The sequence below is a fragment of the Chaetodon auriga genome, chromosome 23 (assembly GCF_051107435.1).
Source record: "Chaetodon auriga isolate fChaAug3 chromosome 23, fChaAug3.hap1, whole genome shotgun sequence".
Lineage (NCBI taxonomy): Eukaryota > Metazoa > Chordata > Actinopteri > Chaetodontiformes > Chaetodontidae > Chaetodon > Chaetodon auriga.
The window spans coordinates 17914794-17932148 of NC_135096.1; the positions used below are offsets into that span (position 1 = coordinate 17914794).

At 46.5% G+C, this 17355-nt stretch overlaps 2 protein-coding genes across 3 annotated transcripts; both read right to left on the bottom strand.

Moving 5' to 3' along the window:
- Positions 1–1754: 1754 nt before the first annotated feature.
- Positions 1755–11647, bottom strand: LOC143315947 (adenylate cyclase type 8). Of its 2 annotated transcripts, XM_076723558.1 has the most exons (25): positions 10331–10459; positions 8551–8831; positions 8225–8422; positions 7900–8139; positions 7317–7545; positions 7046–7195; positions 6845–6975; positions 6602–6713; positions 6230–6357; positions 5995–6153; positions 5673–5907; positions 5396–5584; positions 5204–5304; positions 4908–5109; positions 4598–4699; positions 4381–4508; positions 4199–4280; positions 3950–4108; positions 3738–3881; positions 3520–3612; positions 2947–3061; positions 2745–2869; positions 2572–2670; positions 2238–2445; positions 1773–1821 (listed from the first exon to the last, which is right to left on the bottom strand). In XM_076723558.1, the coding sequence occupies exons 1-24, from the start codon at positions 10346–10348 to the stop codon at positions 2263–2265; spliced, it is 3603 nt and encodes a 1200-aa protein (XP_076579673.1). In that variant the 5' UTR covers positions 10349–10459; the 3' UTR covers positions 1773–1821; positions 2238–2262. The 2 variants fall into 2 exon arrangements, with proteins under 2 accessions (XP_076579674.1, XP_076579673.1); XM_076723559.1 differs by lacking the exon at positions 10331–10459 and adding an exon at positions 10493–11647 and having other exon boundaries at positions 1755–2445.
- A 140-nt stretch (positions 11648–11787) lies between these two features.
- dnajc27 (DnaJ (Hsp40) homolog, subfamily C, member 27) lies at positions 11788–17296 on the bottom strand. The gene is made up of 7 exons (XM_076723560.1): positions 16866–17296; positions 15829–15911; positions 15556–15625; positions 15040–15204; positions 14830–14952; positions 14579–14739; positions 11788–14444 (listed from the first exon to the last, which is right to left on the bottom strand). The coding sequence occupies exons 1-7, from the start codon at positions 16950–16952 to the stop codon at positions 14312–14314; spliced, it is 822 nt and encodes a 273-aa protein (XP_076579675.1). The 5' UTR covers positions 16953–17296; the 3' UTR covers positions 11788–14311.
- Between the last annotated feature and the right edge of the window lie 59 nt (positions 17297–17355).

Genomic DNA, 17355 nt, shown 5'->3' on the forward strand with positions numbered 1-17355 from the left:
AAAACCAAAACCCTAATAAAACAGCAACATACCAAAACAAAAAAGTTAATAAATGGTAATATTATAAACAGCTGTAAAAACTAAGTGTAAAAATCATCTAAATTATATAATAATAATAATAATAATAATAATAATAATAATGTAACAAAGAATGACAGATGCAGAACGTGTGTTGAAATCCAAACTACAAACGACCTGACTGTCTCAAAGTCATCGAATGATCTTTTGAACCGTAAAGCTTGAGGAGCCACTCCACCGTCTGTTAACGCTTTAACTCACACACATACTGAACATTAGCGTCGGGTCACGCAGACATTCACATGATTTCCACAACAAAACGGATTTGAGCGTCTCGGTGGGAAAGACCGAAGCGGAACGTTCAGCGTAACATGGACGTTTTTCTGGGAGCAGAGAGTCAGATTCGCTGCAGAGTCGACTGTATTCATGACGAAATCATGTGATCGCCTGCTCACATCTATCATTTGTTCATTAATGACACCAAAACGTCACATTAACTTTGTGAGAATGCAGGAAAAAATCATTTAAAGTGTAAAAATCTGCTTTTCTTTCAGGTTTCAGGAGCCAAAAGATGAAGTGTGAGAAAATAAAACCCACAAACAGCTGATGGTGTTTGGTTATTACCACACACACACACACACACACACACACACACACACACACACACACACACACACACACACACACACACACACACACACACACACACACTCTGAATCTTAAAGATTTTGAATGGAGTCTGGTGGACAGATCGCCTTCAGCTCAGACATCAGCTGCTTCAGACAATCGGACCCTCAAACTACGTTAAACATTTACAGATGTTTGAAATGATGAAGAATATATCTCTGACAATTTGACTACTCTGTAATATTCTGAGAGTATTTGTTTGTTTTCTAGTTTCTCACATAACAGAATTATTTCTAAGATCCTTAAAGGTTCAGCTGATCTCGGACAGACCTGTCTGTCCGTTTTCTGGATGTTGAACGATAAAGTTTCCATCATTTTGGAGCAAAAATATAAACGTGAACATCGTGACTAAATGAGTTCAGGTGCTGCTGGGAAAACTCAGTGTCAAGGACCACATCACTGTTCACACACAAACCTGAGGCCCAGAGACCCAAACCAGGACCCCGAAAGGTTTAGATCCACATTTCTATGGTCTGTCAGGTCTGGGTCAGGTCCCGTTCTCTTCCTGTAACCTGTTAACAGCAGTCAGCTGTGAAAGTGGTGCTGCTCGATGTGTCCTGGCTGGTCCAGGTCCATCCTCACCTGCTCACCCAGCACGTCTGACCAGCAGTCTGACCTTTTCTACCTTCAGCAGCAGACAACCACAACAAGAACACGTGTGTTATCTGTGGAGAAAAGTCAAGGATGTGACCCAATGAGGCGTCCTGCCTGCAGCTCCAGTCTGCTACACCTCTTACCAGCCTCCTGATGGGAACATATAGATCTGCTTCATCAATACACATTCCGTCCTTCGCTCCCTCACAGGCCAATCACAGACCTTCATGTTCCTGTTTGTGGTACCTCTGTGTTTGTAGTACTGCATTCCTTCAGTGCATCAGGTGCATCATCTCACCGCAGGTCTCACCGCCGCAGCACAGGTGTGTGATGTTTAAGATCCTGTGGAGCAGCTGGTTCCTGGAACCATGTGGATTCAGCAGATCCTCCTCCGATGGCCTTGTCCAGCCGTCTGATTGGTGGCTCTAAAAATGTCGCTTGACAGCGTCTGCAGGCGCTGATGCATCTCTCAGCTCATCGGGGCTGGTGCAGAGACTCCCACTGTCGTTTCTCTCGTCAACTCTACGGTGTTAATTAATTTATGAATAAAAATTGTGGACACTGTCCTCTGAAACAGCTCCACCTGCAGGTCAGTGCATGTCACCGCAAGAACTCCACTTTAAAAACTCGCTGTAACGGTTCGATCAGAGCAGGAGGTGCTGAAGGGGTTTGGTTCTCCAGAGGACGGCTGAGCCTCGTCCTCATGTCTACAGGACAACGTCCAGAAGAAGACCTAGACTTACCGTCTCTGCTGGTATTTCCATGAAGTACATAAAAAACATACATATATGAAGTAAAGCCTGTCTGAAAAGAATAAATAAAAAAAGAGCTGCTTTCAAACCACAGAAGAAGAAGAAGCTGTCGGCCCCATTTGCTCCTCCTCTGTTTGGCTACTTGTTGCTAACTCGCTAACTGTTTACCACCTCCTACGTTCACACCTGCCTTTGAAAACGTCGCGTCTTCCTACGATGCCTCCACCAGGTGGAAACCTCCGTTCTCCTCCATCAGTTTCTCCCTCTTCCTGGCCTGAACCAGACTGTAGACCACAGCTCCCAGTGTGTTCCTGTTCAGATTGAAGCCCCGCCCCCCGCCACGCTCGATGAAACTGGACCGTTCCTCACGACTGCTCACGAAAAACGTCCGAAGCTGAAGCCAGAAAACAGCGTCCATGTTACCCCGTTTATATCTTCTTCTACAGTTTCAATGCAACCATGACAGTGTATTCAGTTCTTCAAATTAGGCACAACATGTCACTGTCGATCCGTGTCTCACCTTTCCATGACGCTCACTGATGCCTTTGACGTAAATGTTGCCTCTGAGCTGCCGTAGGAAGCCTCGCTCCACCAGGATACAGCTGGTGGATTCTGGGACCTGATGCAGGAGGAGTTCAGTTACAGGCGTGATCTAAAGGATCTAAAGGTGCTCCTGCAGACAGGTGTCCTCACCTGAATCCTCCCACTGACCCCGGTGCTCTCCATCCGGCTCGCCATGTTCACCGTCGTCCCCCAGATGTCATACTGAGGTTTGGTGGCACCGATCACACCTGCGATCACCGGGCCGTGAGCGATACCTGCAGATGACGTCAGAGATCATATGGTCACATGGTCTAAGCAGATACCTGCTTTGACATGAACGTGACATACGTACCGACTCGCAGCTGTAAGCTGTTTCCTGTGTCTGTGTTGATGTGTTTGAGTGTTTCCTGCATGGCCAGAGCGAAGAGAACCAGCTCGCTGAGGTGATGCCAGCCGTCCTCACAGTCCTGAAGAGAGACGACAGAGGGAAGGAAGGAAGGGAGGAAGGAAGAGAGAGGAGAAAAGGGAAGGAAGGAAGGGAGGAAGGAAGAGAGAGGTGAAGAGGGAAGGAAGGAAGGGAGGAAGGAAACAAAGGGGACAAGAAGAGAGAGGCAAAGAGGGAATGAAGGAGAGAATGAGAAAAGACAGATGAAGACTGTCCAGCAGGTGGAGCTGTCGCACCTCCACCAAAACAACAACCAAAACTTGACATTTCATATCTGAAACATCTCGTCCACAATCAAAGCTTCCTTGTTTTCAGTAGAAGGTGCATTTCTACATTAAATCCTGGAGGGAGGAGAGAAGCAGGAATTACGCTTACTGGTGCTGGAAGGCTTTTAATTTGAACCACCAGCAGGAAGTGACAGGTTTCACTGACTGTAGCTTTAATCTGAGGACTGCGATGACATCACACATCAGGACTCACCTGTCTGTCAGGAGAGAGACCAGAAGCTGCCATGTACGAGCTGCCGATGGTTTTAATCTTCTCCACCTCCTGGAAATAACACTCATCTAACAGCTGCGCACATACACACACACACACACACACACACACATACACACAGATATAAATAAATAATAAGTGTATGAAAGAAAGACGAATGTCTGTGTGTGTGTGCATGTGCGTGCGTGTGTGTGTGTGACCTCATCGAAGTCTGTGATGATGTGGTTGAGGAGGCGGAGACACTCGACGGGCTGATGAACCTCCTTTTGCTCGTAGAAGTCAGAGAAACCCGGCAGAGAGGCGAAGAGGACGCCGACTCGCTCGTACGACTGAGAGTACAACTCCTGCAAACACACGCGCACAGTGAACATCTGCACGTACGCACACGCAGACACACACCTGAGCCAGGTACCTCGTCGCTGCGGTCTCTCTGCAGGAAGTGCTGGGCCACGTGGGCCGGCAGGATGTTGAGCAGCAGACACTCGTTGTGCTCCCGCAGCTCCTTCATGTCCTCCACCTCCTTCCTCGCCTGCAGACGCCACAGGAAGTCCAGCCGTGCCGTCGCCTCCAGCTACCAACGAAGAAGATATAACTGACATAGGTTATAAAGGAAGAAAAAACAGGAACCCCCAGTGGAACTACTGAAACCAGTAGAACTCACCTGTCTGCTGTTGTAGAGGACGGCGACCCCGAACATCACCATGAGCACGACACAAACTCCTTTCTCGCACAAGTGATGAGACCTGAGGGACACAACCTGTTTACACGGCGTGTTCATAGAAGTGATGAGGTAACGACGGATGTGATGTGACAGGTGAGCTCCTTCTGTGGTTATGAGGTCACCTGTGCGTCTCTATGAGGTAGGTGTAGAGGGCGGTGGCCAGCAGGAGGACGGCCAGCTTCAGCACACAGCTTAACCTCAGGAACACGGCACAGGTGACCATGGCCACCACGCCGCTCAGCACCATGTACTGCGCACATGGAACGTGACTGGTTATCGCACCGTTGATGTCACAGAGCATCACATATGCTGACATATCGTTCATGCGTTCATGCTCACCTCTGGATGTGTGCAGATGGTGATGTCAGGCCAGGTGGAGGTGGGCGGAGCCAGCTGGGAGTCACTTCTGTTGATGTGAGTTTCTGACGAATCACACCAGAGCTGGAGAGAAAGAAGGGAACAAGGATGGAAGACAGGAAGCCATAATATGTAATTATGCCACAATGTCCTCAGTGTCTGCTTAAAGATTTGGTTCCTTCCTCTTCTGTGACCTTCGACCTCTCGGCGTCACTCAGGTGAACATGTTTAAAACAGTAGCTGCTTTCACCTTGACCTCTAGAGGAGAAACCTGACGCCGCGCTGCACTCACGATGTCTGAGGACGCCACTCCGAAGTTGACGGTGATGGCAGTAAGCGTGAGCAGCGTCCGGGCACGCTTGGTTTCGTGAACCCAGCAACAGAGAGATTGCAGAGGGGCGGGGCAACGCTTAAACTCCTCCCCCAGAGTCAGCAGCAGGAGCAGGAAGTAAACAGTGCCGCCAACCACAAACTGAGCCACCATCGGACAAAACCTGAGCAACATATTGGAGACACAACCGTTATTAAATACATATTATACGTCCAGTAGATGGACAGGTGGATGGACAGGTGGATGGACAGGTGTACCGTGGGGCAGGGATAAGAGCCTGGACGGCCATCAGCAGCAGCAGCAGGATGAAAGAACAAACCATGTTGGACTTGAAGAGCTCGTCTCTCATTTGGGAGTACTGAGAGACAAAGAGAGGCCGATTAATGATCACCTGACCGCTCACGTCACCTCACAAACAGCCCCGCCCCCTACAGGAAGTAATTCATCACCTTTCCCTCCATGTGGGAGTCCTTGAACACCTGGGTGAACGTTGTGATGTGCTCCTTCCTCATTCGCTCGCTGCTCCGGATCTCCATGGCCTGACAGATCCTCTTGTTGACCTCTCGTGATCCCGACCGCTGTGCCGCGATCTGATTGGGCAGCTGGGTTAAGGAGCCGTTGGTGAAGGTGGCGAGGATCTACGGTGCACAACAAGAGACAAGTCAACATTTTAAACATTCCTCTAGAAAACGGCCACTTGTCTTCAAATGTTTCCTTTGTCCTCACGAAGTTCATTCCCAGGATGTCTCCAAACGGCAGCTCGGCGCTCCAGGTCGTCATCTCGTCGTAGCTGGGACGCCTCGCTCTCGGCGGCTCCGCCTCCTCTCGTAGCGCTGGGCGGATCAGGTATGTGTCAATGTTGTGCTTCCGTAGAAACTCGTTGCGCTCCTGGCCGTGTCCCGCCTCCGTCTCATAGATCCCGCCCAGACAGTCCAGAGTGGCCCGCGAGATATGAACCCGCCTGAGAGGACGAGCCCAAATGAAAAACATCCTCAGAATGTGTTCGACCTGTTTAAATATTGACATTAGTGTACCAATAAAAACTGACCCCGGCACTCCAGCGGCCTCCAGGCTGTTGGCGATGTCGACGTCCCAGCTCCAGATGTCAAACTGCCACTTCTGAAGACCCAGAACACCACAAAGAACCGAACCAGAATGGACACCGATCCTCATGTCCACCTCCTGCTGCAGCTCCCGGCGGACATACCTGCGACAGGTCAACATGGTGACGCCTTGGCGAAGCCTCGCGCGATGAAGTCGAGCGTCCACGTTTGTGTTCTTACCGTATGGTGTTGATCATGCTGAGGCCCATCTCCACGCAGCAGCGGGCGTGCCCTCGCTGAGGCTCCGGCACTCCAGAGACACAATAATAACAATCACCCAGGATCTTAATACGCAAACACTGATGCTCCTACACACACACACACACACACACACACACACACACACACACCGTCATCACCAACAAACTCACTGACATGCATGTATCCATTATGAGTGTTTTAATGTGAATATGAAAGAAAAAAATCAAACAACAGAAATAAAACTTAAAACTGAAAACGTTTCCTTTGAAAGAAGAAACTTAAAGCAAATCTCAAATTTGGAACCTCTAAAGGTTAAAGGTTAAAGGTATGTGTCTGTCGTGGTCATATGACCTCAGCCAGCCTATCGAAGCGACCGAAGAGCTCGTTGAGCGTTTTCACGAGTTCTTGAGCCGAAAGGATCAACGACAGAGACGTGAAGCCGATGATGTCAGCGAACAGGATGCTGTGAGGAGAGACAGGAAGTCAGCGCGGGATTCAGAGGGAGACTCAGGAAGCTAAAGTCACGTCTTTGCCTTTAAGGCCAGAAATTTATCGTCGAGTTTCTGTGCAGACACCGGACAGGTGCTCGCTCACCTGACGTCTTTGTAGTGGTGGATGTAGATCTTGTGGAACTGCTGAGGCAGCAGATATTCGTCTATGGGGGCCATGTCGGCGATCATCTCCAGGACCAGAAAGCGAGGCAGGATGGACATCACCAGACGCTCCTGGGGGTCACAAAGACGCGGTGACGTGAAGGTCGTCACACCTGGACTGTGTCTGGCCTGAGCTGTCTACCTGTCTGTGGTTCTCTCTCTCCAGCCTGACTCGTCCCTCAATACAGCGTCTGGTCTCCAGGAAGGCCTGTCTCTGAGTGCGGTCCGACAGGTAGTGAATGAACAGGCCGGCAGTGTTCATGGCCAGGTACAACAGGGCCTTTGACAACACCTGGACAGGTACAAGCACACACAGTTAACACGGTCAGACCAACACACACGATACACCAAAGCCAGAAAAAAGAATATTTGTAATGTTTCAGAGAGAAAACAAAAGTGAGGCAAGCTCTGACCGTTCTGATGAAGGTGTGGTTGCCGTAGTGACAGCAGGCGTCCAACAGCAGGTGCAGGGTGGAGGTAGTTGCCCCAGCGATGATGGACCAGAGGAGGGGGAGGGGCAGCAGGGTGTAGGTGGAGAAGAGAGAGAAGAAGACGTACCAGGAGTGATCGCTCTCCGCCCAACTGAACACACCTACCAACACCTGCAGCACCTGAGAGAACCAGCTGACCACAGACAGGTACCTGAGAGACAGACAGACAGACAGGTACCTGAGAGACAGACAGACAGACACACAGACAGACAGACAGACAGGTACCTGAGAGACAGACAGACAGACAGGTACCTGAGAGACAGACAGACAGACAGACAGGTACCTGAGAGACAGACAGACAGACAGACAGACAGACAGACAGGTACCTGAGAGACAGACAGACAGACACACAGACAGACAGGTACCTGAGAGACAGACAGACAGACAGACAGACAGACAGGTACCTGAGGGACAGACATGCAGACAGACAGACTAATTTGACTAGATCTGAGACCTTGTTCTTCCTGAGACCGAGTTTCACCTCCGCCTACATTTCCCAGCGTACCTCAGCCACTGCGGTGATGACATCACCTCCCTCCTGGTCACCGCCAGCACGCAGATCCCCGTCCACAGGACGACCGACAGGCCGGCCAGCCAATCACAGGCCACGCCCCACCAGCCCGGCGGCCACGTCAGCAGTAAAATGAGGAGCCTGGTCAGGATGTCGATCACGTTGGTGACGACCAGCGACGTTCTCCTCTGACCGGACGAGAACTGCTGGTAGAGCTGCTCCAGGTCCAGAGACCTGAGCACCGTCCAGGTGTTACTATGACATCATTCATCACCTGTATGTCATTTCTGTGTGTGTGTTGCAGTTTGTGTGTCTTTACTTGAATGTGTGTTGCAGGGCGGGAATGAAGACGCCTCTCACTGTCGACCCCCACGACACGAAGAAGTCGGCGTCGCTTAGAGAGTCGTGTTTTGTGTGCGCCGCCGCGGTGATCCTTGGTGTCGTTGGGTGGATGCGAGCAGCCGACGAGCGCCGCTTCTGCCACAACGCTCCCCGAGACGCCTTGTTACGGATCTGCCTGCAAGACAACAGATAACATTTAACAAACGTCCTCGCTGTGTAGAGCTGGATCTTTCATTTCTTTGTGTTGTTCCGTGAATTAATGACATCACTGACTCTATCTATCGATGACATCACTGTCCCTACCTGTTGATATCAGCGATGTAGGCGTCGGTGACAATGATGCGGTGCCTCCCTCTCTCCAGGCCTCCAGCGAGCCTCAGCGAGTACAGGTTGTGCTGGTCAATTATGTTCCTGACGGCGTTTTGCCACATGAGCTGTTTCTTCCTGAGGCCGGGGGAGGGGCTAATGCTTGTGCTGAACGTGATGTCACTGGTCTGCCGCGCAATCTCGCAGTCGCCATTCTCCAGCCCGCCACGGTCCTCGTCCATGGTTATAAGAGCGGTGAGGACCACCTCATCTGCGACCTAATTGGTGGAGGACGTGTGGTGAAAATAAATAGATTTACATAAACAGGAGTCGACTGATGAAATAAAGCTGCTTTTAATGTGAAATGTCTGCACAGGAAGTGCTGAGATGATTTGACAATTTTTAACAGTGATTCCAAAATTTCCTTCTGTCTTCATGGCAACATTTTCACAAACTCTTTGATATGTTTTTACAAAGTATTGGAGCAGGAAGTGGAGCAGAGTGAGTACGAGGTGACGCTGCTACACTGAATTAACATGTAATTCGAGCAGCCTCTTTAAGCTCGTTAAGCCTTTATTAGGCCCAGAGTGAGTTGTGCTGTAAACATTCTGTATGTTGGGGTGATGAGGTTTAACTTAAACGCCTTTCAATGGGACAGTTGGCCTGAACACATGGTGTTGGCCCAGGTCAGAGGCAGGTTAACGGGCTTATCTAATCAGGCTACAGCACCACAGCATGCTGGCTCCTAACGGCGTCTGGCAGGAAGTTCATCTCTGCTCAGAGAGTCCTGAAGACAGAAAGGTAGGAAACTGTTGTTCCATTTATCACTTTAGTTAATCTGGATCGTAATAATTTGCTCCTTTATCTCGTTACTGGTTAACACGACAGCTGACCCCAGCCTCTTCACTGAGCCCTGCCCCTGTTTGTGACTGTTGCTGCACCTGTTTTTACAGTTCATAAAGTTAATGTTGGCAGAGTTACCTTTAAAATTCTGTTTAATTTGCGAAACAATGGGTCCATGACTTCACACAGAAGGAGACAAAAGCAGCTTCTCATTTCTAGCCATTAAAATTACTACTTTCGCGGTGGCTAGCTAGCTGCAAGCTAATGTTATCGCCGTGAACTGGAAAACTTTTTTAATATTTCCAGCTGACACAATTTAAGAGAATTTGAAATACACACACACACACACACGATGGTTACGTGCATTGTACCATACTAACTGACTGAAACTACAGTTAAAATTTCAGAAATAATCATATCATGCCAACATATTGAGGCTAAAGCTAACAGTTCTCAGCTAATCATATCATGCTAACAGACTGAGGCTAAAACTAACAGTTCTCAGCTAATCATATTATGCTAACAGAGCGAGGCTAAAGCTAAAATTTGACTGGTAATTAAATCAAGCTAAACAACCGAGGCTAAGGCTAACAATTACCAGGTTATCATGCGAACAGGCTGAGGATGAAGCTAACCGTTCGCAGTTAATCATATCATGCTAAAAGACTAAGGCTAAGGCTAAAATTTGCCAGGTAATCATATAATGTGAAAATTGATGCTTAAGCTAACAGTTCCCAAGTTATCATGCTAACAAACTGAGGATAAAACTAAAAATTGCCAGGTAATTGCATAATGCTAAACGACTGAGGCGAAGGCTAACAATTGCCACGTTATCATGCTAACAGACTAAGGCTGAAGCTAACAGTTCTCAGTTAAGCACATCATGCTAAACGACTGAGGCTAAAGCTAACACACACAGGGAAAACGTCATTACCTTGATTAGCTCATCCATGTGGAACACACCAGTAAAGGACTAACAGGTTTCTCTGGTTAGTCCTGCTGGTATTTTAAGTATGATACAGAAAAATCAGACGTCCTGTGTGTGTGTGTGTGTGTGTGTGTGTGTGTGTGTGTGTTTGTGAGAGAGTGAACATACTTGCTGCAGAGTTGATGTGTTTGTTGTCCAGATGAAGAAGTGTGTGATACCAGTCTGTTGTCTTGGTCACATCTTTTCCTCTCTCTGCTTCCTCTCTCATCTTCCTCACTAGATTTTTTTCTCTTGGTTTGTTTCGTCTTTTCTCAGAATCTGTTCAGTCTTTTCCTTTTCAGTCCATTTCTCATCTGACTTGGATGATTTGTCCTCTTGTCATTTCTTCTTCTTGATTTGCTTTTCTTCTCTTCGTCTTCAGTTTGCTCTTTCTCTTGCTTTTATTCCAGTTTTATAATCCACACAATCCCTTTTTCCCTTTCTTACATGCAAACTAAAAAAATCCTTCTTCACATTTACACATTAAATTCACATTAAATTCAACATGCACACCAACTTTAAATGTCTTTTTTTGTTTATTACATATTGATATTCATTCAAACCTAACTCATAAATTAGTCTTTACAGTTTGCCGTCTTGATCTTTTCTTGATCCATTTTTTCCATCCATTGAGAAAACTGCAAAATTCGAAAACTTAAGACGAGGAAAAAAAGAAATCTTTGCTGTCTCCGCAATCTCAAGTCTATGCATGGATTTAATTGACCTCCAGGCAACAAAATCCCCCAAATGAGGAGTCCAAACGAAGCAGAGGATCACAGAGGCTGCTTTCAGCTCTTCAGTTTCTCCAAAGTCCAAAATATCTTTAAAACAACAACAAAATTATTGAGAACAAGAAACTCAGATGACAAACACAACGGAGAGAGAGGTAGATCGAGGTGTGTGTTAATCTCATCAGGAATCCCTGAAACGGAGACAAATGGCCCGTCACGAATAGGACAGATTAAGCGTGTTTGGCAGACCTCCAAAATGTGACGCTGTGTTTGTGTGTGAAGGTTCCTTCTTTACGTTTTCTTTGTGTGGATCCAAACAAAAAAGAACCAAGCTGTCCAAAAACTTAAAAATCAGGAGGCCAAACACAACCTGAAATGACAAAAACATCTCGAAAATATTGTAGAATTATAATTAAACGATAAGAAAATGTGGGAAAAAAAAGCCCAGATTTAGCACAAGGGACACACACACACACACACACACACACACACACACACACAGAGACAGGCTGAAGTCACAGAAATGATTTTTGATTTTTATTATTTCAACCCAGTAAAACATGCACCGACAAGAACCACAAGACTGTGACACACATCCACACACTCGCACACGCACACACCCTCAGTGGACACTCACTGATGATGTGAGACAGACTTTGACTGTGTCCTCACTGAGGTGAACAAACTAAGAGCCATTTTTCTTCTCCTGCTTTATTGTGAACTCGACCTTAATGGCGACAGGAAACACATCATCAACACATGTGACCATTAAAGTGTGATGGACAGTCATGAGGGACTGAGGACGTTCAGCTGGGACAAAATAACATCAGTGTCTTCAAACAAACAGTCCTGGAAGAAGAGTCTGGACTAAATCCATCAATTCACATTTGGAAAAAGACAGTGACTTTCAAATTTTATATTGAAATTGACGGATTGATTTATCTCAAGTATATGTTGAGATCAATCGATCAAACTTTAGGATTAAATCACAATCACAATCACACACACACACACACACACACACACACACACACACATCCCATGAGTCAACCAGTGGAAGCTCAGCCTTTACGTCTCTGACATGTTCATTCCCGTGTTTATGTTGTAAAAATATAAAACGTTCATACTGGTTATGTTCATGCGATCGTTCAAGTCTCTACAGTGCGAACACTCGAGCACTTCTACACCTCGTCAAACATGGACGGACACAGGACAAAGCAGGTAAATGGACGCGTGTCTTTCTTTTCCATGTAAACGTTCAGGTGAAACAATTCTGCCTGTCAAGAGACAAAAGCAGGAAAGAGCCGCTCATCTTCATCATTTACCAAAGACGTGTGAATGAATCCACCCTCAGGTTCAGAGTGAACGAGCGACTTGATCGTCTGAAGGCTTGAATTTCAGCTTTTAGGAATAAATCAAACAGTTCAAAGCTCAACATACTTTAAGACAGCAAATTAAAATTTGATTTGTTCCAACTATTTCAGGACAGAAGTTGTTTTCATCACGATGCGAGCACAGAACAGAGGAAACAATAGAAATGAAAACAGAAAATGTCAATTTCAGGGATAATGAGTCACTTCAAGGGAGCAAATTCATTATTTCTGGAAATAAATTTTGAATGTGGGGAAAAAATCAATTTGGGGGAACGAATTAGAAATGTGATGGAGTTCAACAGTTTCAGGGTCACATCAGCCACTTCACAACACATCCGCTGCTTCAGGGAACAAACGACGGAAAAAAACAAGGAATTATCTGACAGTTTGAGAGAACAAATGAGTCAGTGAGGGGAAAAGTTCCGAGGTAATAAATGATGATGAAAAATTTAATTCAAGGAAGAAAGTAGTCACTTCAGGAAAGAAGATGATCGTTTGAGGCAGTGTTTCTCAGTTCCGGCCCTCGGCCTCCTGCCCTGCAGACGTTTCCTGCTCCACCACACCTGATTCAAACGATCAGCTCGTTATCAGGCCACTGCAGCGCTCGATGACGAGCTGATCGTTTGAATCAGGTGTGGTGGAGGAGGGAAACATCTAAACATGCAGGGCAGGGGGCACCGAGGAGCGGAACTGAGAAACACTGATTTCAGGAATCACTTTGACAGAAAAACAGGAATTTGAGGTCATTTTAGTGATTTGAGGTATGAAATGAAAAAATGGACAAACATCCTGTAAACAGCAGCTGACTCGTCTCCATCAGCTCACAGCGAACCAGCCGTCCGTTTAGTTTAGTTCAGTTTAGTCGCTGCATTGACCAATCATCAGCCAGGGGCCGGTGATGTCATCAGTGAGGGACATTTGGGATGAGGAGTTGGCAGGTTTGGCCACGTGGAAAGTATAAAAGTTCACCATTATTCTTATTAAACATGCATTTCGATTACATCACACCTTTAACTTCTATTTGGCAACCAGGCGTTAAAAATGGGGCTGGGGGGGGCGGAGCTGGGGGGGCGGAGCTGTGCGGCGTTATGGACAAACGGTTCATACGGAGCTTTTAAACATTAAAGGTCACACTGAATGAAATCCATCGACTTCCATGATGAGACGTCAGATTGGATTCAGAGCTGGACGTCTGTCAGCTCTGTGTCCACGATGTGAAGTCAAACACTGACCTTTGACCTGCCGCTCGGCCGACATCGTCACCAGGACGAGAGACGACGTTAACCAGAACACAGCGCGCACACACGCACACACACGCACACACACACACACACACTGTTAACTGTGTTAGGACGAGCGCCCTGAGAAACAAACTTTGACTTTTGAGATTAATCTCAGAATTCTGAAGGAAAAAAGTCAAAACTATGAGATTTTTAAAATCCTGACTTTAATCTCAAAATGATAACTCGAGTTTTACGGCTTGAAATGTCTGACTGAGTTCAGTGATTCGTCGGCTCGACGCAGCGAGACGCCGCCATGTTTTCCGAGCGCAGCGGGGCGCTAATCGTCTTCCACACACTCTCTCTCTCTCTCTCTCTCTCTTGCTTGCTCACGTTAAAACTGTTTCGAGTTAAAATGTAGGAAATAAGTTAAAACTGGTCCGAGACCAGACGTTATGTTGGCATACAGCACTGTGGCAAGCAACATGGCACACGAGACCTTTACGCTGAATAAATACAGGAATAAATAAACACTGTTCATACGGCCGCGCGCGTGTCTTCAGTCCATGTCTCAGTGACGGGAGGTCCAGTCTGTCCCAGAGGCTTCAGGCGTGTCTGTCTGTGTTATTTAATGTTTTTCAGCAGCGAGGTGCGGGCGTTCACCACGGCCTTGAAGGCGTCCTCGCTGCCGGGGGCCACGCATTTGTCCGGGTGAAGCAGGACGGCCAACTTCCTGTACGCCTTATTCACCTCCTCCCTGGAAACAAGGTGAGACACACAAACAGTGAGTCAGAGCACACGAACGTCCCGTCTGTGGACACTTCATGTTCCGCCACAAACCAAACTCAGAGCGACGCCCAGCCCGACCTTTGACCCTGAGCGTCCACTCACCGCGTGGCGCCTGGTTTGACGCCCAGCATGTCCCAGGAGTCCTTGCTGTTCCGGATGCGTCGGATGGTGTCGGCCTGCTCTTTGGTGAAGCCCACGCTGACCTCAGACACCGGACGTTTCCCACCGTTCTCACACATGTCGGTGATGGACGAGAAGAACGCCTGAGAGGCCACACACACACACGCACACACAATGCTCAAAACTATTTCTTTTGTGTGTGTGTGTGTGTGCACGCGTGCACGTGTGTGTACCTGAAACATCTCATTGATGCCCTCGCCGCTCTGTGCTGACGTCTCAAAGTAATGGAACCCTCTGGACTCCGCCCACAGACGCCCCTCCCCCTCGTCCACCACCCGCCGCTTCGTCAGGTCCACCTGCACGGCGGACAGGTGACATCATTCAGTCAACAGCATCATGATTTGAGGCATGTTGTGTTAAACGGATGCTGGAATGAGTCCGACCTTGTTGGCGCATACGATGAACACGATGCTGTCCATGTTGGCCTGAGAGCCCATTTCCTGTTTCATCTCCCCGAGCCAGCTGTCGAGAGCGTCGAAACTCTCCCTGAGGCCGACGTCATAGACCAGCAGCACCCCCTGACTGTCCTTATAGAACTCATTACGCACCTGATGGACAGAAATAACAGGAAGGAGGAGGAGGAGGAGGAGGAGGACAGGAGGGAAAGAAAGAAAAGAAGAAAGAAAGAAAGAAAGAAAGAAAGAAAGAAGGAAAATGTCATTTTCCTGGTTCATCAGCACCTCCTGCTGGCAGCTTTCCCTCAGTACAATTCTTAGACTCGATGACCTCTGACATGATTTCATGATGTTTTTTCTGAAACGTTTCCTCATCTTGCAGCTGTTTTAATCGTCTTTGTGTGGAAATACATTCATTCATTCGTTACGTACAAGTTTGAACGTTTACAAAATACGCATAAACAATGACATAAAGGTCAAGTATGAAGTGAACTTTTGACTCACCTCATAGAAGAAAGGATGACCAGCCATGTCAAAGATGTTCACTTTGATTTCTCTATCGCGAACCTGAACTCTGAAAACACAACACACATATCACCAGATTTATAGAACCACATACGACACAGTTCTTCTCCTATGATGACGTTTTAATCGAGTCCTGGAATAGAGAAACATAAAATGGTACAGTGCCGTTCTGCTTCAGTACAAGAATCAAATGTTTTAAATATAGAACAAAGCAAACATTTACACACAGTAACAGATGAGACATAAACTCACTTGGTGACGCCATAGTCGATGCCAATAGTGGCCAAATATTTGGGAACAAACCTCTTCTCACAGTAACGTTTGATAATGCAGCTCTGAAAAGGAAAATAATTCATAATGAGCTCTTTCATACCAGACTTCCTTCAGAAATCTAGAGATTTAGAGTTGGATTGTTAAATGAAGACTAGAGGAGCAATGTTGACAACAAAACTAATTATTTAAATTGAATATTAACTTTAAAAAGTAAGATGTATGCCGAATTTTAATGGAGATTCTGCCAATTTTAGGGCACCTTTATAAAAAGTTAAGCATTAATGTGTAAAAGTCTAATTCATAACTGCTTTAGAATTACTGTATTGTTTGGGCAAATTCCGCATTGAAACAATTACCTATACAGACATCTGATTTGCGTGAAGACAGCATGATGGTGTTAATCAAATATACAATAATTTAATAAAAAACACAGATGAGTGAAACCAAACTTAATTGACTATTTCGAATCACTGGGTTCTGCTGGAGTATTCGGCACACATATTACACACCAAACAGACGGAACTTCAGAACAATGTCAGCATTTCATCTGGTTCATTTTGCTCGATACTTGCAAGTGCCTCCGTCCAAATCAATGAAGTCTGCAGGAGAAATGTTACTAATAAAACACATTATTTAATATCGACGAGCAATATACACGCCGAATTTTAGAGGACATATCTGTCTTTAGAATTACATATTCGTTTATATTGTACTGTGTATGAATTATAAGCAATAAGCAAGAATGTGTTCAAGTAATTAATGTTTATAACGAATCTGGTTTTAAAACTAAAAACAACTCAGACTGAACAGCACCATAAACATAAGAAGAAAAACGGAAGAAACGTTTATCTTTTAAGTTAGCATCATCTTTAAAAACAGTTTATAACAAATATATCGTTGGTTAGCTCTACAAAGAAGGCTTGTTTTCAATGTTAGTCGTAGCTTGAAGCATCTGAGCTAAAATCTGCCTGAATTCAATATGGGATCTGGTCTAAATTAAGCTGGGAGTCACTTACCTTTCCGACCTCGGCATTTCCGAGGCTGATCACCTTCACACGCAGTGATTTCTTGTTGTCTCTTCGCTTCGGTGCGTTTGTCTCCATTTGGATTTCTTTTAAATGATCGTTTTTGGGGTGAAACTCTGCTGCTGCTGCTGCTGCTAACGAGGAAGAATTCAGTGTTGACAGCAGCTGTTGTTGTTGTTGGGAGCGCGGCTAGCAGGGCTCGCTAATCGTTAGCAAACTGGCTAGTAATTAGCACAGCCCTTAAGATGAATTATTGTCGTTCTAATGAATCACACCGCATTGTTTTACGTTAGCATTAGTGCTAATGTTTTGGTTCAGCTGCCATCGTAACACACAGCAGTGACACAGCGAGCCTGTTAGCCTCATAGCCTACCAATCTAACCAGCTGTTTGCGTCTAGCGTCAAACTAGCCGCTTCCAAGTTCCGCTCATTCCTTTCAAAATAAAACTACTGTTTGCGAATTATTAATCAAAAACCTCTG